The 19,802-nt window shown below is 35.4% G+C and overlaps 1 protein-coding gene across 1 annotated transcript; it reads right to left on the reverse strand.

The window, feature by feature from the left end:
* Positions 1-3,796: 3,796 nt before the first annotated feature.
* On the reverse strand, positions 3,797-5,797 carry LOC116168777. The gene is made up of 2 exons (XM_031484756.1): positions 5,158-5,797; positions 3,797-4,974 (listed from the first exon to the last, which is right to left on the reverse strand). Exons 1-2 carry the CDS (start codon positions 5,441-5,443, stop codon positions 3,827-3,829), a joined length of 1,434 nt encoding a protein of 477 aa, XP_031340616.1. The 5' UTR covers positions 5,444-5,797; the 3' UTR covers positions 3,797-3,826.
* Positions 5,798-19,802: the final 14,005 nt, after the last annotated feature.

The following is a 19,802-nucleotide window of genomic DNA, read 5'->3' on the forward strand; positions in this document are numbered from 1 at the left end:
TTCAGGCAGGTGAAATGAATAGAAATTGGGAAAAAATAATTAAAACAGTTGAATTTTTCCGCGGGTGAAATCACGTGGGTTGAAAGTGGTGTTTTGCAAATTGTGGCAAAACTATCAATTTTAGACGAAAATGTTCAATGTAAAAGTTATAGAGATTAAAAATGAGCTATCTACACTTTTTCACATAACCTCCAATTTTCCTAGAAAAACCGGAAAAACTGTTTTTTTCGTTTTTTATTCTTATTTTTGCGAAAAAAAGTCGTAGCGGTTTGAAATATGGAAAAAACATAGTCTGTTTTATGATAAAAGAGAAGATAATTTTTTGGGTCCTTAAAGTCGAACCGTTACCAAGATCTCACGATTTCTGAAAAAAACCACCTCTTTTTCAAGGGGATGAAAAATCTATTTTTTTTTCATCGTACAGAAGTGCGCGGGGTAACAAAATTTTCGGGAAGACTTATATTTTAATAAACAAAATTAAAAAAATATCATTCCTACAGCCAAAATTCGAGAAAATCGCCAAAAACTGGAAATACAATTTTAAGATACACACGGTTTTTGACATGATAAATCAACATGTTGGATGTTAATGAAGATTTTTTTCGAAATCTGTCTTCTTGCTTCTTTAATGTTTGCTTGTTCTATACCTGATGCAATTGCGTTGGTCCTGTTGAAAACTTGCAAAATCTGCAATAAGAACATTAGTTCTACCGGCCATTGGCCAAAGCAAATGATTTGAGATGTAAAACCTGGAATAAACTTTATGAGGATTTTATTCATAATTCCTGTAAATTAACGATCAACAGGCCCAGCTTAAATCCATCAGCTGTAAAACAGGCAGGAAGAAAAGTTAGTGAACAAAAACAAATTGTTCAGGAAGCAAAAGAATTCGATTTTACTTCGAATTGCTTTTATTGCCGTAAAAATGCAGAAAAAAGAAATAATAAAGATGTTTTAACTAAAACAGTTGGGCACTAGGAAACAAAAGAAAATATTTTAGCAACATTAAAGAGGAGAGAGAAGACAGATTTCAAAAACTTTTTATTAGCGCGGATCGAATACGTTAATTTAGTTGGAAAATATGTCAAAAACCATGTATATCTTAAAATTGTTCCCACAGTTTTTGCCGCTTTTCTTAAAATTTTTATATACGAATAATATTTTTTATTTTTGATTATTAAAATGTAAGTTCTTATGAAAATTTTGCTACCCCGCGCACCTCTGTACGATGAAAAAAATAGATTTTTCATCCCCTTGAAAAAGAGGTGGATTTTTTCAGAAATCGTGAGATCTTGGAAACGGTTCGACTTTACGGGACCAAAAAATTATCTTCTTTTTTATCATAAAACAGGCTATGTTACCTCCAAATTTCAAACCCATACTACTTTTTTTTCGCAAAAATAGGAATAAAAATACCAAAAAACAGTTTTTCCGGTTTTTCTAGGAAAATTGGAGGTTATGTGAAAATAGTGTAGATACAAAAGTTGCCCATTTGTTTAATCTCTATAACTTTTATATTTAACATTTTCGTCTAAAATTAATAGTTTTGCCACAATTTGCAAAATACCACTTTCCACCCCTTTCAATCCCCGTGATTTCACCCGCGGAAAAATTCAGCTGTTTTAATTATTTTTTTCCCAATTTCTATTCATTTCACCTGCCTGAAAAACCCGGTTTCGCCCGGTAACTAACTTTTTTTGAAAATAAATTATTTTAGAGCTATTTAGCCTGGACTATAAGAAAAATATCAACGTGATAATCGATTGCGTCGCTTGACCTTACATTCTAAGGAACTAAAGGGCATTGTTGGACTGGCGAACTTGGACATTTCATTCCAACTATTCAGATAAGTATAATTAACCATAATTACTTGAATGGGTTACAGACAAAAACGGCCGATTAAGTTGAGATTACATCCGTTAGGTGTGCTCTTAAAAAACTTGAAGTCGGACACGGGTCCTATACTTTTCCAATGTCGAGGAAATGCGTAATTAATTAAAACCAGTTTTAATTTGTTCGAACGTGGACATTTTTGAGTTAATAATATTTTTCCAAATTTGGAACAAACTATTGATATGTATAAACCCAAAAATTACATTTTAAAGGTTTTTTCACATTATTACCATGAGTTGTTTGACAATGAGTCCTTATTCATTGTAGAGTGGGTATATGTATATCAGAAACATAAAGCGGTTTCAAAAAATGTTCAAAGTCATTTTAAAGATAGCAATGAACGACCCTTGGTATCTCATGCTCGTGCCACAGGCCAATAATTTCTTTAATTGACCCCCTCTTGTGAAAATGCGTTCAAAGGTTCTTAATAAAATTGTACCCACGTATGGGATTGTACCCACGTATGGGATGTACATTTAAAAGAGCGAATGAATTGGGACAAAAGTTTCTTTCGCACTGCTTCAACAAATGGCAGTAAAAAACTATTTTGACAGAAATGGTGCAGTAATATTACGTAATGAAAGTGTTTTGCCAAATGCAGATTATGGTTTTTGCACCCTGTTTTGTAGTTATTATAGCGTAAGTATTGAAAAATTTTTGAATACAGGAGGCAATCACTACCTTATAACTACTTCTGCCTAGACTTCTGCGGTTTTTTAATCATAATTTCTGCGCAGTCGTTTCGTTTTGCACAAAAGTGAATTCCATTAATATACAGTAACAATCGTAACATTACAGGAAATCTTGTTTCTACAGTCAACCGAAATATCTTTTTTTCAAATTTACAATTTAATATTGAAATTACTGTAATTTATTACCGAATTACAAAAAAAAGTATATATATCACAGGACTAAAGTACGTCCTAAATCCACGGGTGCTTTAACCCTTCGACTGCTTTTCTAATAAGTAGTTGCTCATAGTTCGAGAACTGCAGATTTTTCGCAAATCGGCGAACATACAATTATTCTGCTAGGCTTGGAAAGGTACGAAAGATTTAACAGGCGCGTAAAATGGTACGTGATATTTTTATTGCGAAAGTTGAAGTTACAAGGGAAAACTGTGCCGCCAATTTGACGAAATTATTGTCGGGTGTGCTTGTAAATTCATTGCGAGTTGCCATCACGAGTATTTACACGAACGAACATTTTTATTGTCCCGCATTATTTAATCAGCGTGATGATCGCGATGAATTTTTACCATGAAAGCGTTGTTGGTCAAAAGTACAGAACGTTTCGTTGCATTTATAGATGGTGTAGTTCGTTACGATAAAAAACAAGTTTACTAACTAAAACTGTGCGCTTCTTTTGTTGATACGGAGCGATAAGATTCTGGATTAAACTACAACCCGTGAACAGTTTGAAGACGATTAATTATTCCAATCGAAAGAATCAACTCATTGGAGTTTCCATACACATGCAAGTCGGACTCCAAACTTGAAAATTGGCATCACTCTCTGAACGCATTTACACAATTAGGTGTATTTTGCTAATAATGTAAACTGTTTGAATAGTCCCTTGTTGCTAAACTTACATCCATCAAGTTCTGGAATAAGTCTACATCACATCATCACACTTTTAAAGTATTCCACCTCTGCGCATTTATAGACATCCCTGTTAAATAAATAGATATGTTTATTGGTTTAATTTTTCTGTAACTACAATTAAATACAATTGTTGCTTAACTAGGAGTTGGAAAATCAGTACTTGCAAAAATATTCGAGATTTATTTTTTGTTCCTCCATCACTCTACAAGACGTTATAGTTCGTTCAAACTAATGGCCGGTTTTTCATGGTATATCCGTGTTAACTCTACCTCACAGGGCGTTTACTGATTACATAGAAATGTCTACCCACCATTTATTCTAATGTCGACTTAAACATGAGTAAAAGTGTTCAGATCGCCTTTAGTACAAGATTTAGATATTGTAGGAATTTCTGGAAAATTTCTTTGGTCCGTATTCGAAAAACTAGTGTTAACGCCACCATTTGGAATTACTGGTCTAGCAAAAGCGCTGTACCGAGGAAAATTTCTTATAAAATGCGCTTTTCCGTCTTCAGAGGATCGTCGTCTATCAGTGAGTCTTGACGATACTGTTGAAATTAGTGATGTTCGCCGTAGCAACGGTACTATTGGCAACCGTCGTCGGCTATTGGCTTTGCAACCGTCACCGTTTGGCTTTGATATCTCGTTAAAATTGATTATGCTTAACGCTCGCAGAAAATCGGAAAGCGAGTTATCTGGCGGCTTTGACGCATGCGCTACTAACGTCTGATCGTCTAACTGACCTTCGGAATCAACGTCAAGCTTTTCCGATACAAAAGATGAACGTATTCTCCTTCTCAATTTGGAAAATAGCGATTCTGGTTCATGTCCAACTGTTACTCTGCGATTATGTGTTTCGCCACACTTTCCCATTGCATCTTCTTGTCGAGCTTGATCTTTTGTTTTATGAAAGGCTTCACAATCATTAACACCAGTACCACTTGAGCCAATGCTGTCAGCTGTTTCAACGGACCCCTTAAAATCCGATAAAGCGTTCACAACTTTTTCTAGTAATTCGCTGTGTTGAATATTGATGTTACTTTCCAGTGTTTTAATTCTTTCAATTCTTTGAATGTGAGTTTCGCTCATTTCATCCTCTATTGTAATAAGCGGGTATAATACTGACGTCGCTCGTCTCTTCCCATTTCTCTCAACAAATTGCCTCAAATCTGGACAGCTTTGAGTTCTACTGTGCTTGGCTAGTACATTTACGCGCCTCTCCCTGTACACAGGCGATATGGACGATTGAGTAGAAATGAGATCGTCTAGAATATAGCGAAGCTCTTTTCGAATTTTTTTATTCGTCTTCTTAATGTTATTAGTCAATTTTTGTTCTAGGTTAAACATCTTTTCACTTTGAAGTCCTTTGGTGATAAAGCCAAAGACCATTGCCACGTATCCAAGCCCGATGATAATCCATATTAGTAGAAAGCTGTTGTACAGCACGTGGACTACGTCGTTGTCGGATCTGAATACACCTGAAACATGAATCTATACATACATGTACGCACAGTAAAATGTCTGGCTTAAATGTATTAGATACTATTTGGTCCACATATTCTTAGATATTAAATGAAAGCAGGTGTGCTGGTGGTATTTGTGCTAGCCACAGCAAAAATAGACATTTTAAAAAAATTCCTCGTATTATAGAAATTACGTACCAGGTACTACCTGTCCCACTCCAATAGTAGTAAGTGTACCAAATGCAAATTCCACGGCTTTGTCGAAGCTCCAACCTTCGTACAGGACAATGACTATAGAAGGCACGATGATGAGGAAGGCAAATCCAGGACATGAATATAACACGATTTTTCCTACCATTCCTAGAGTATGGTACGGGCGCGTATTTTCTTTATTCCTCCATCGCTTGTAAATATTTGTAAACTGCAAAATAAATAAATTATAAGCAATGGTATTAAAAATAAATCTTATGGGATGAGATTGCATTTGTTGATAAGTGCCGTACTGGGTGTCGGGTTGTGCCTCTATCACTTTGTCAACCAAATAATCTTATTCAAATCGAACGAATCTGGGCAATGGTTGATTATTCCTATATTAAATTAACCATAACCACTCGCTATTATTAATACTGGCCCAAAAGAGTCCAACTGGTATAGGTGACAAGCCGAATAGAAAAGGAAAACAAAGTACTTAACTTGAAAATAGGAGTCCATATGATTTGGTTGAATAGATTAAATTGGACAACATTCTGTGACGAGTTAGACGCTTCCAGTAATTGAATTGGGTGAGTGAAAGCAGTGGATATGTAACACCCAAAATAGTCCAGGCGCTAATATAAGTATTAAGCATGCACTGGAAGTCTAACGCAGTTTGACTTTTGATTATTGTTGGGGGCATATAGTAGATGAAAAATATCGATGTCGTCGCATTTCCGCGGGGGGCATAACATGAGGGGGAGCGAGGGGGCAAAGTCGCGCGCGTGGCGATTCACTTTATCGCTTCTAACTCAAAGACGGTAATAATAGTTAGAACAATGCTTGAAGCGGATATTTACAGCTACTTATATTGGTTACTAAAAATGTCCTAAGGATAAAAGTCGTACTTCTAACCGTTTCGATACAAATAAATTATTTCGGAATATATCCAACTCCACAGAAAATCATATTTGTCTCATATTTCTTGTATCTGTAAGACAATTTTAACAGTGTCGTTTATGTTATAAGAGTAATTATAAAAGTACATAAGTATTGTAATCATATTTTAATTGGCATAATGTAAGAATTAAATTTAAATCTTCAAAAGATTGACCGATCACTAAATATGTTTAAGTAATAGAGTCCAACGTTATTCCGCAGAAATTACTTCTCACATAATGGCATCAGTTTTGGTAATGTCCGCTCGAATTAGTTCCAACATTAAATGTCTGCATATCTATCGGGAAGTAATTTTGGTAATCTTCAGAGTGATGAATGATGATTCATCAATTTTTGATGTATCTACACCTGGCGTATTCCGAACAATTTATGAACGTAAAGGGTAAAAATAGTACTCATGCAATGCTCGTCAGCTTTGATGTTATGCAAATCTCGAAGCAGTTCAGCCCTGCAAATGCAAAAACTGCTCCAAAAAACATGTACCTGTTTATCAAATAATTCTTCTTATTGTTCTTATTGCAAATGTGTTGATAAATGCAGAAACCCATTACAAACTAAAGAGTCTGACCCAAGTACGTGCTGGAAAATTGTAAAATTGACTGTATAAAACCATATATATTTATGTAATAACATACGTTATTAAATTTATCTAATATAAGAAATGTGCGTCAAATATGATTTTCGATCGAATTTAGATATATTTTAAAATAATTTATTTGTAACAAAACGGTTAGAGGTACGACTTTTATCCTTAGGACCTTTTTTGTAGGCAATATAAGTAGCTGTAAATAGCCGCTTCAAGCATTGCTCTAACTATTACCGTCTTTGAGTTAGAAACGATAAAGTGAATCGCCACACGCGCTACTTTGCCCCCTCTTCCTCAAGTGATGCCCACCGCGGAAATGCGACGACATCGATTTTTTTCATCTACTATATGCTCCCAACAATAATCAAAAGTCAACCTGCGTTAGACTTTCAATGCATGCTCAAACCCTTTAGCGCCCGGCCTAAAAGGGCGGAGTGCCAATTTTCGTTTGATCGTTATTAAGTTCCATTTCTAAACGTCGCTTTTCATCTGGATGTACTACATAGATAAGATTTTCATGTTAACACTGAGATAAACTAAAAATTGAAAGTGAAGTTTTGATAGTATCTGTGGAAAGAACAACTTTTCTTTCTAGTGAGTTGTTCGATATTTATGTTGGTAACATCTGCGTTGAATGTTTCTGTGATTGGAACCGATCAGCGCCTGCTTTATCAAACCAGGTGTCAAATTCTTGACAGAATAGCTTCCTAGCTGAAACCAAAAATTGCCAACATATGTACGCACTGCTTTTATTAGAGGGACCTACCATCCAAATTTCGTTAAAATTGCTCCTTAAATAAGAAAGTTGGATGTTGCACATGCGCAACACTATTTTTTGCGCATGCATTTTGTTAGCTTTTATTAAAAGGACCTACCATCTAAATTTCGTTAAATTGTTCCATAAATAAGAAAGTTGCATTTCTGCGCATGCGCAACACGATTTTTGCGCATGAATTTTGTTTGCTTTTATTAAAGGGACTTACCATAGAAATTTCGTTTAAATTGCTTCAGAAACAAGATCGTTGCGTTTTGCACATATGCAACACAATTTTTTGACTTTGACAATTTTTTTCTCCGTTTTTTGATAATATAACCCGGCCCAATTTTTTGTAGGTTGTACACAGGAAAATAAGGTCTTCCAAATAATAGAATAAAAATTTTAGGTTGCTATTTGAAAAAAAAAGTTCGATGCCGTTACGGCGCTCCAAAATTTTTTTTCAAAAATCCGGCCCGTTATTTTTCTGTTCGGTATGCCTAAAACATATATACAAAATTTCAACAAAATCCGTCGAGCCGTTTTCTCAGAAAATTGCCAACAAACGTACGTACTACGTACGTACATACAGACGGAAAAAAATTTTATTCTTTAAAAGTTGCTTAAAATGGTCTAAAACGTCGACATTTGATGAAATTTTGAAATGTTCAAAAAAACGGCTATCGCAATAGCTACCTAGCACATGCTAGGAAGCTAAAAATTAGGCCAGTTACTTGTTACGTTATTTACACACGGAGTAAGATCGCACTTTATGATTCAACTATTTGGATTTTTCACATGATACCAGTAAAAACCAGATAATCGGAACATTAATTTTAATAGTTATTTATGCAATGAGTGTTATGGTGAGTGAGATGTTTAAATTCGAACGAACCAATAATCGCCGATTTATACATGAATTGCATACAACGTTTTTTCGTCGACTTCACTGGGGTAGGTAATTTTAAATTCAACTACAAAATTACAAACGAAATTATGAGCTCCGACGATTTTTCACTAAATTACAGCTATTGTCGTTGCTATAGTAATGTGTTGTTTTATGCTGTACCGTCAGTCCTCGTAATCGCAGTGGAAGATTATGTTGCTTGCTCTGCTGCGGAGGCGATTTTAACATTATATCCACTCAAATCAAAAGAAACTTATTGGAACGGTTTCGATCAGTTCGGCAATTGATGGAATACAATGAATTTGAAAGGAGATATTTCCGAAAATGTCACGTTGACATTTTACCTTGAAAAGGTGTGTGAAATTAGAATGTAATTAATTCTTTTGCAACTGTACTAAAGTACGTGTATTAACAGTGAAAGATATGGAAATGTTCATCCCTGTGGTCGACGTACTCAATGTTGAAGGTAAAGCAACTGAATACCTTAACAATACATTATCCGAGGAGCTACACATACATACATCATGATATGCTTTGCTGAGATCGTTTGGCGACCATACTGGCTGCTGATCTCACTACATTAAAACCGAGATTAAAATGGTTAGGTGGATGGAAGTTCTCAGCTGTTGCCGAAAGTGAATTGTTATATAATTGTCATTTCCCTTTTAAAGTAGTTAGAGCGCGTTCGGCTGAAGTCAAGTGATGTACTCGGCGTACCTATTACTTACGGTAAACGTCCCCAAAAAAATGATGTTATGAAGGAAACATAATTAGAAATACGGTATGAGTGGTATTTTGTACCTCAGCACAATGCAAACGTCTTACATGATTTTTAAAAAGGTATATACAGTAGTCAACTTGACTAGTCTCCCTACTTTTCGACCCTGTTTCAAACCTTTGCACACTAAATGTTGACGACACACCGCGACTAAATATTCACAGTGTAAGCGGTAAATCCTAAACGAATATATTTATTTTTCATCAAAACGTATGCGAGACGTATGTAAAAGCCGGGAAACTAAATAATTTGGCGTTTTACGTGAAGTCGGTGTAGTGGATTTGGTTTTTCGATGTTGGCGCCAGAGATCCCCAGCCGCTATCTTGATCTCGATCCGATCAGTGTGTCAACAAGACGTGTGCAGGCCTTTATAAATATCGCTGGTTTTGATGTTCTTTCTGAAAGACACCATGCCTTTTGTGAAGAAAAGTGCTCAGCAGAAGAAGGAAAAGATGGTCCTAGCTCAGTTATTTACTAGACCTAGTGGAAAAGTCATCAGATTTAAACGCGTGCTGCATAGCGTGCCGCCGCGTCAGAGCAGACGCCGCTCCGGCGGTAAATATCTTCCTTATTTCATCATGAACATGTACTTTTCCGTGCATATTTAGATTCGTCACAAAATTTCGCTTCTAATGAGACCCATCTCATTTAAGTCTTGATACAAAAACCTTCGCTAGCTCAGAAAAACTGAGTCTGTCCATAAGAGCCCATGTTAAAATACCCTGTTTTTACTGTCAAATATCTCAGAAACGGCACATAGGAACACTTTTTTCTTTTGACCATTAGAAAGTGCGTCTCTCAGAGAATAAGTGACCAAATTTTCACCAACTTCTTGTTACTTTTACCTAGGCGCTCTAACTACTTTAATAAAATGGTTGTTATGTATAAGTGGTTGCTAACGATTAATGGTTGCTAACGTATAATGGTTGGTTGCTAACCATTAATTGTTGCTAACGATTAATAAGCTTCATCATTGTACCTACTCGTCACTAAGGAGTAATTTATATTGTTATCGAGAGGTCGACGAAAAATAAAGTTTTGAGGCTTCTCACAATTTCTTTACTAGTTCTATTATCACATTCAGTTGTTGAAGGATTTTATTAGTGTGAAGTAGATAGTCCACCACTGGCAACGGAGGACGTCCTGTGTAAAGTTCAAGTCGAAATCAAAGTCAGCTTGACGGAAGGAAGTGGTTTTTTGAATGATTGATGGCGGTTCGGTAATGTAGAATTATTAAAGAGAAAATAAAGTAATTCCATATGCTACTGTGACAGTAGTTTTGTTTATTTTTTACTTTAGTACAGGGGTGAGCATAACACAGCTGACAGCATCTCTTTCTTTATGGTGGTTTGTTGCCAGTTCTACTGCGCTAAAATTGTTCTATAGTTTTCGAAAATGCCCCCGAAACTTGTGTTCAAAAGTATAATAGTTGAAATAAAGATTCCAAAATAATTGCGTTTAAAAATGGAGCACTAGGTACCTACATCAAGAAAATTATTTTCAAAAATTCAAATGCACAGTTGCTTTTTGGCAAGTTTGTTTTTTCAAATTTCCCAAACATTAATTTTGAACTTCATATTTACGAACCCGGATACCAAACATCGTGAAGATCGAAGAATGAGTCATATTCCGAAACATTCACATTTGAACATTGATTGAGGTACCAATTTCGGCGAAGAAACGACAAAACACATGCATGGTGTAAGAGATTGCGTAGGGAATTTGATCCAGAAACATTGAAATCGATTTTCTTCAGACGTCACAAAATTCCAAATTTTTCAAGTTTTTAGATAGCAGGGTGCTGTCAGAAACCATAGAAATGCTATAGCAGAAACTCTGAGGTGACTTTTTATTGCCTTATCTGCTATTGCCAGAAGAACGATTTCGTCACAAATAGTGCAGTATTTTACACCTTCCAAGGAAATATTATATGTTAGTCCAGCGATTTGGTTTTATAATGGTAATACAGGCCATACATTAATAATTTCTTAACGGTCGATAAGTATATGCAAAAGTTCTCAGGCCTGTATCATCGACATGGACGGTGTTACAACCTGACGAGTCATATATTAAAAGACGTCTCGCTGCTAATAGCTACTTATGTTTTACAACCGGTAAAAAATGGCCATAAATATTTCGCGATGACGTGTCATTAAATTAGGTCCCAATTTATGACCAAACAACATGCATTAGGGAAACGCAGTTTTGAGTACAACAGTCCCTTGAAATGCATCTTAAAATGTACCTGTAGACCTAAACTGCGTTTTACTTAAGTGATTTAACGCACAATATTTTTGCGACTCACATGTAAAGGGTACTTGCGGTTTTAATACCTGCATTTTGTTTAAGGCCATATTTTTCACTTTAATTACACGTGATCTCATACTACCGCTGCTTAACGCGTTACTCAAATTCCGGGTATTTATTAAAAAAAATTTTTAATAACACACACAAAATACCGGCGGAAACATAATTTTTCAATTTCAGGGGCGCAAGGAGAAGACTTATAAATAATCCTTTAGTGGGGCTTTGACATTAAAACAAAAACCGCCCAAGATGGATTCCGCAATTCTAAGATGCAAATGAGCTGTAAAAGATCGTGAAGCTTAGAATGGTAGATGTTCAGAAAAGTACTCGGGGCATTTTAATTGAGATCGATAAAGAGTTTGTTTGGGCTACCCGAAAACCTAACCGTAAGATGGATAATTATAAGGGTGCTGCTAATAGCTAATGTAATTAGTGACAGGCTTTATTAATTGATCAAAAATTCTCCAGGTGGCTTCTGTGTCTTCGCGAAGTATATTATTAAAAGTTATAATTTTGGTTAGCAATAAAAGTATACTCATAATAACATGCTCCAAGTTGTAACCAATTAAATTACACCATACTTCATAATGGCGCGTAAAACTTGATGGTGGTAATTATATATTTTAACCGACAGAGAAAAGTTTTAATCGAAGTTCCCCTAAAGCACAATTTTATATTTCTTTTCTAACATTTCTCGATTGTTTGTCCAAACCACAACAAGCCATGATTAATGGACTAGATTACCTCGTCAAAAGAGCAGTAGTTACTTAGGCTTCTTTAATTTTTTAGTGCACAGCTTTACAGAGCTCTATGCGCTTGCAGTGCGTGGATATGTTCATCTTATAGTTCGCACAGACTTTGGCAGCAACATTTTCTGAAACAGTTGCTGCAGAAAGCTGATAAAGACCCGGAATCCGAAAGGTGGAGGAATTGCCAATATCAAAGGCGGATCTCAATTTGGAGAAGGATCTACTGGTGAACGGAATACTATGAGTTTTAAAGCAAGCTAAACACTAGGGTTTTCGAAAAGATGAAAATTGAGAAATTAATAACAGCTGTACAAAGCATTAAATATAATTAATAAAATGTTTCAAAACCCATGTTGATCGTCATTCTTTGTTGTATAGTTTGAGTAGTTTTTAGTGCGAACGGTGCGACTAGCAGTAGCCCCCCCCCCCCATGGCAAAGCAGGTATACTCCTTCAGCAGAGTTGGTACATTGCTATGTTCAATTCCTTGATCCGTTTTTTTCTTTTCAATTTTTTAAATTTTATTTAAACCTTTTTTTTGTAACTGTAATGTGATTTAGTGGAAACCAAATAGAGACTATTATTATTATTATTGAGAAGAAAAGGAGAACTTCTCAGAGGAATCTGAAACTACTATGATGTGAGTTTGAGGGAAGTTTAACAGGAACTTGAAGATAAAAAACCGAACACAGTGACAGCTGCTGAACATATTAAGAGAATCCTTAGAGGAGCGTTAATAGAAGTTAAGAAGAATGTGTGAAAGATTTGATAGGAGCTCGACATTGTTGGATTAATAGAATTACGTGGGTGGAGGCGGAAGCTTGGTACCGGGGGTCTGCAGGGGGAGGAATCTGAGATACTCCCGCGGTTGCCTCTTCCCCACCTTTAATTCTTCACTGGCTTGAAGAGCATTTGAGAGGGAAGTATACGTTAGGAGGAACTCGAGGAAGCGGACTAATGAATTTTACAGAAACTTTATAAAAACTTTAGAGGAATTTGATGCAAACCTGACCAGATCTGCAGGGGATTTTCAGAAATTCAACCACCTGAAAGGGCAACAGGAAATTCAGAGGCGCTTAAAAAAGGAAAAAAAACCGAAGGTGAACATGTAAGGATCTTGAAGGGATCATATAGGGACCGTAAAGAAAATAGGAGAACTTGCACAAAGGAAATTGAGGAAAACCTTTTAGGAAGGCTTGAGAGGAAGAATTAAATTAAAGCTTAGGAGCTTAAGACTAAAATTTGAGGAGCTTAAGACTTCAGGAATAATCGAAAAAGCAATTGAAAAGTCAGCGTAAAAGTAATTTGAGGACGGACGTGAACTTGAAAGGAATTTTATAGAAACTTAAGGGAGCTTAAGATTGAAGGAGAAATGCGGAAGTGAAGGTAATTTGAAGAACGCAGGAAATGAACTGAGAACGATGTAGGGTAACGGAAACGTTCGGAAATTTTCTCAGAATCGCAGGAAAATTATCTTCTGTAGAAGATCGGGTGAATAGAATCTAAAAATGGTAAAGATTCGTCCTCGGGTCTTACCTTTAGAGCCCTTAGGGCCCTAACAATTCAAAAAAGGACCTGACCATCCTAATTTTTTGAGATATCTACTTGCGATTTTGCGTTCGACATAGGAGAGAACATCATTCACCTGCAACTTACAGTTCTTGAGAACATTAACCACTTTGCAAAAATGAACGAGACCAAATAGTACGCGAATGTACGAACAAACTTTTTTAATATTCGCGAAAGATATGAACAGTTAGTGGAACCTATTTTGAGCATTTAATAGAATACCTACATTTTTAAAAAACAGTTACTGCGCAAACAGTAAATTTCGTTTGTTTTATATTTCCCAATGTTCTTTTTTTGCATAGTTATCAAATTACCGGACTTTTTTTAATCAAAAAATCGTTTGGAAAGTGGTACTTTTTTTCACGATTTTTACTATGCGTTTTCATGGCGTTTAGTGCTGTCTGTGAACAATTGCCCAATTTTTGAGTGACAGTAAATCGCAAATGTCAATGATATTATTCGATTGTAACAAATTTTCGTGTACAACACATGTTGAAAGTGTCATTTTTTCAAAACGCCCGTAAGACTAAGAAAACTGATGTTTAAGCTGAAGCAAGATATCTTGTTTTGTTAGTAATTTCCAAATTTTGACATACAAGAAAATTATTCAGACACGTTTGTCGACAAGTACAACTTTTTTGAATACGCTAAACAATTCTGGATTATAATTATATAATTTATTAACACGCACATTTGGTCCACTAAAACTTCCACTTCATTCATAGATAGGTTATAGGTATAAGTACATTAGAGGAATCAGGAAACAAGAAGTGTCTAATAACACAGTGCTACAAAATACCATCTCTTTTTTTAAACGTCGTTGCCTCAGGTAACCGCCTAATTACAGGGCTCGACTGCTAATTGAAACTGATTGAATAAGTTACACCTTTCAAAAGCCCTAGGTCTTCACTAATCATTTTTAATAAGCAGAGACAATTGTACAAGCGTGCTAGATCCGGAACTTGCGTGTTCTTATTAGTTTTGTCGGAATTTGTGGGATTACCGCAAAAAGCTACTAAAATTGTGGTATACGCTGTAATTAAATAAATTTGAAGAAAAAAAAACCGAGGGAACGAAAGGATACCGATAATTTTCTCTCGTTCCTGAAACTATTTTAATATGATCGAAATTGACGTTTTGATTACAGGATTTTGTGGTCAATTTTACGTTATCCTTGCACGCCTTTAAGTTAAGGATGGGTATATTAAACATTTTATAACGTATAATAACTACCAACTGGGTCGGTAGCCGATTTACCTATACTCTAATACTTGTTTCAAGGTATGGTGAGATTAGTTTAGGGTTATCGTCATTTCAGAGCCTTTTAGATAAAGATAGTACCATAGAGGAATGTCGCACAGTCAGTTTTCATTATTAGAATTAGATTCTAAAGGTTTGTACAGACTCGAAATATCGCAAAAACGACAGATATTCTAACTAACCGACAGATGGAAATGCATTAATTAAAGGCGCGAAATCTAAAACCCTTCGAAGCCTTTTAAATTTCTGAAAGAGTGTAAAATTCGTCGATACTCAGAACGCTCTTCTAATCTCTTGGAAGCACTTGGAAAAATAGTTTTGAAGAACCTCAAAGATTATTAAACATAAAAACTCGTATGCGCTCTTAGAATTTAAAGACTTTAAAACAAGGCGTACGGAGACTTTAGGGCCGTTCTAGTAAAAACTAAAACGTTTACAAGGCTCTGGAGGCTTCTGGAGATTCTTCGAGCCTGTAACAGACTACATACATTAGAGGACTCTTAACAGTTTCATTCCAAAGTTTCAATTTCAAACGCTCTAATAGATTAATTAGCCTGTAAAAGACTTCAGAGAACTTTTGAAAGCTCAAGACCCGGAAAGATAAGTACCTAAATGATGGGTTCTTATATTTTTTTGAGAGTTCTTAAAGATTATAAATCCTGAAAGTCTCACACGCGCTTTTAAAGGTTCCGCTCTCAAAACTAAGAGAAAATCTCAAGTACCCTAACAATTCCTCAAAGCTCTTGGAAACTGGAGACTTAACGGCCCTTAAAGGTTTTTAAAGATCCATACAAGCTTTCGCAGACTTTTAAGGACTCATAAAATCTCGTAAATACTTTGAAGAGTTTTCCAGAGCATTATACTGTTTCAAAGAATGTAAAAACCAACTGAAGGCTTTCAAAGGAAACTCATGGAGACCCTTAAAGACTCTGAAAGGACTCTTGGAGGATATATTTTTAAAAATTCTAGAACACTAAAGGATCCGATAAGACAAAGAAAATGATCGTCAAAGCACTCGTAGTGTATTAAAAAAAACGTTTATTACTATTGCAGTCTTTCAGTTTCAAGTGGGCATCAAACTTGGAACTGTGAAGATTTTCAAATTCTGACTCAAATCCCAAAACTATAAATTTATATCGTCTATTATGAATTTTATTTTTTTTAAGTTAGTTACTTATCGATCCAAAGGCTTTACCTGGATGGCCCAGAAAGAGTGAAAATCTACCATCTGATGTACTTCGCAACATATGATATCATGGCCCAGGGGCCCAGTGGTAGATTTTCCCGGTAAGTGTGATAATAAAGCAATCCGGCTTTGCATGTACCAATTCATATAAATCATACGGGCCCCTAAAATTGCCCTGATCGTATTACTAAGAGAAGAAAGGTTAAGGGTTGATAACAAAATATCTGATAGTTTTCATGTTTTAGATATTGTAATTCACATAGATTAGGAAATTATGGTAAACTAGTTGGTAAAGAAACTCATTAATATTGCACCCTGCGATACAGTTTGAGAATATCTGGTTTCAAAGGCTGTATAGTGTATAAGAAATGGCAGAGCTCTTAAAAACAGTAGGTGCATTCAGAAATATCTTTGGTGTCTTTGGTAATCAATATATTAAGAAGTGTTGGCGTTGTCTTTCTCCCCTACAGAAAAACTAGTGCTTTTCGAAAATTCACGTTCAAATATAAAAAAAATAGTTTGTTTCGTTGTCGCTACGACGCTACGCCCCCTTTACTGTCTATATAAGTAAATATTCGGTTCTGAAATATCTCCTTGTCTTGGAATTTAGGGATGGGTAAACGCACCGTCGGCTTTTGCATACTCATTAGTCATTACTCTTTGCACCAAACAAATAAGGCGTTATCACTATTACTTGAACCTTCTACTGTTTCTTATCCTTTCGCTTTCGCTTATTTGCGAACACCACTTCAAATTCATACTACCTATTTGCCTTGTACTTGCAACGCCATGAACAAGTTGCGTGTAAAAGTGGTAGGTACGAATCCCTTAAAAATACACAAAAGAAACTTCCACCTCAACATTTAATATTATTATTATCCGAGCCGGCACTCTCTTTTGTTGGTAGTTTCGGTGCTGTTGAACTTTTTCGAGTGTCTGTTATTACTATCATTATTATTTATTTACATGAGGCGAATTACTTACGCCTTTTTAATTTTTTAAAAATCGCATATGCAAACATAATACTGGGTTTTACTTAAAATTGGTGTGTCCGTATTCTGTACTTATCTTTGCCTTACATTTAAGTGTTTTAAAAATAAAATCGTTGGCGTTTATAAACACTCGAGCACCGAGAAATATTTAATTTTTAACCCCCGCTTTCTAAGGAATCGTGACATGGCAAGATTCGTGCGGTATCATTTCGCCCGCCTAAATTGTCGTTTTTTTGGTAAAATTAGCTACTAGCTTGAGATACTTCGTGAAAGCAAGTAAAATGAGATTTTAAAATAAATATACGTATGTGAGTAGTTGATTGTTGACCTCGGGGTCAGTAAAATATCTACGAACACGTGTATAGCGTGAGAGAAGCAGTAGCTGAGCGCCCTGCTGTTCAGACAAATGTGGTCACTTGATACTCCAGGACAGTACCTGTCATATACACTTTCGCATCATTTAATCTATAACATCCAACAATTTTCTGTCAGAAACGAATATTTTCAACTCACGACTTCTTCACTATGTAATTTATTAAATTCGACTCGCTTGCTACTGGAAAGAATAAGTCACGAGTTAAATTATTCGAATCAGTTGCGTGAACATTTACCAGAAACGCGAAATCTGGTAGTTATGGGCGATTTTAATTATCAAATTCTGAGAACAGAAGCAAATGGTCAATGTTATAATTATAAAATACCCTTAACCATTCCCACGGACTCTTAAGATATCCCTAGATATCAATTACTCAATGATGTGGGGTTAATACCTACATTACAATTAAGGATTTCAGGACTGGAATCAAACCCATATTTGCATATCGATTCAAGTCCTACCTATCGATTTTGAAGCACTTCTGTTAAACCTTACAGGTGAACGGGTTAGGATGTTAGGATACTCATTTCAGCTGCGTCGTTAATTCTGTTACAAAAGAGCTTTCCGTTTTCTTAATACTTATACGGCGTTTGTACATTTCAGAACGAGACCACACGTTTTCTTAACCATTCAGACATTGATTATCTGTTCAAAGATCAGACTTTAGGAACATTTAAACAAAAATTTTACCATTGTAGAAGAAAGTTGAAATTTTCATTCGTTTTTGAACACTTCTGAATATTTTTAGTGTTGGGAAAACTCTGTCATCAAAAGCTGAGGCAAACAACAGATCCAGCCAACTGAAAATGTCAAATTTCGTTTTCATTCTTCAAAGGTTAAACGGTCGGAAATAGACCTATGGGAATTTTTTTTCGGAGAACCTGAATCTGTTATCAGAATTCCCATAACACACTAGATGTAGAAGCTACAGGTTACTACTTTCTTATTTCTTATGGACGCCATGTTGGCTTTTTATGGAAGGAGACGACAAAAAAAGAAAAATAATAATGTGTCACACTATACTTTTACATAAATTTACAAAATATAGAGTGTGACATGCCATTACTTTTCTTGCTTTGTCCTTTATCTTATTCCGTAAAAATCCAATATGGTGTCCATAAGAAATAAAAAAGTAGTAGCCTGTAGCATTTAAATCTAGCATGTTGTGGAAATTTTGATGCCAGATTCCGATTTTCACCGTTCATTTCTGTCTGTTTAAGCTAGGAAAAATGAAAATTGACATTTTCTGTTTTTTCGTCATATCTCAGATATTGTCAAAGATTTTTAATAATTTCAAATGCGTCACATAAAGGGGCAACTTTGTCCCCATTTAACTTACACTGTACCTCTCATCGTTACGAAAATCACCATGGTGAATCAGTGATGGGCTATGGGCTACTGCCTCTCCAATCAAAAAATGTATCGGGAACAGTAAAATAAGTATACAATTAGTTTAAGAACCAACATTTACATTTAAAGGTAACCACAGAATCATTCGATTGTGTTTGACATTGTGCACTGTCTCTTTTCGTCTCGCATTGCTTTTTAATCCCTCCGGGAGAGAAAGTACCACATTAATCCCTTAAATGAATGACAAAGCACGTTGATGTAATCAGAAAAAACTCTTGGTTGTGATTGATCCATGATCAAAATGGGGATGATGAACCATGAATGAAATAAACGACACAATTCCTCAAAACCTTCCCCATGGATATTTAATTGTTGACAGACAGATAAATTGTGAAATGTTACGACATGTTTCGATAGTTAATCATCTTCAGGTAACAAACTAAAATATTTAAAGTTAAACCGTTGACTAGATAGCTATTAAAAAACACTTACTTATAAGTACGGTGAGAAAAATTACTACATTATTGAAAAGTTGAAAAGTTGTTGAAGCCTTGACGATACATGTTGAAGTTTTGATGATACATTGAAATTTGAATTGTTATAAGTAAAATTAAGTAATTTAAATTAAATTTAAAATTTAATTTAAATTACTGGGGAAGGTTTTGAGGAATTGAGTCGTTTATTTCATTCACGTTGATGTAGTCCACGGAGTACAAAAAATAATATATCTCCTTGTATTTAACCTTTCTAGATATAAATATGACCTGCCAGGATTAAGTTTACAGACTATTAAACATTCCAAGAAAGAAAACAAAAAGTGCCCATGAGGTCGAATCTAAAGGATTCTAGGAGGGTATAATGATTTTGAAGGAAATGTA

Source organism: Photinus pyralis, unplaced genomic scaffold (genome assembly GCF_008802855.1).
Source record: "Photinus pyralis isolate 1611_PpyrPB1 unplaced genomic scaffold, Ppyr1.3 Ppyr1.4_LG4, whole genome shotgun sequence".
NCBI classification, from domain to species: Eukaryota; Metazoa; Arthropoda; class Insecta; order Coleoptera; family Lampyridae; genus Photinus; species Photinus pyralis.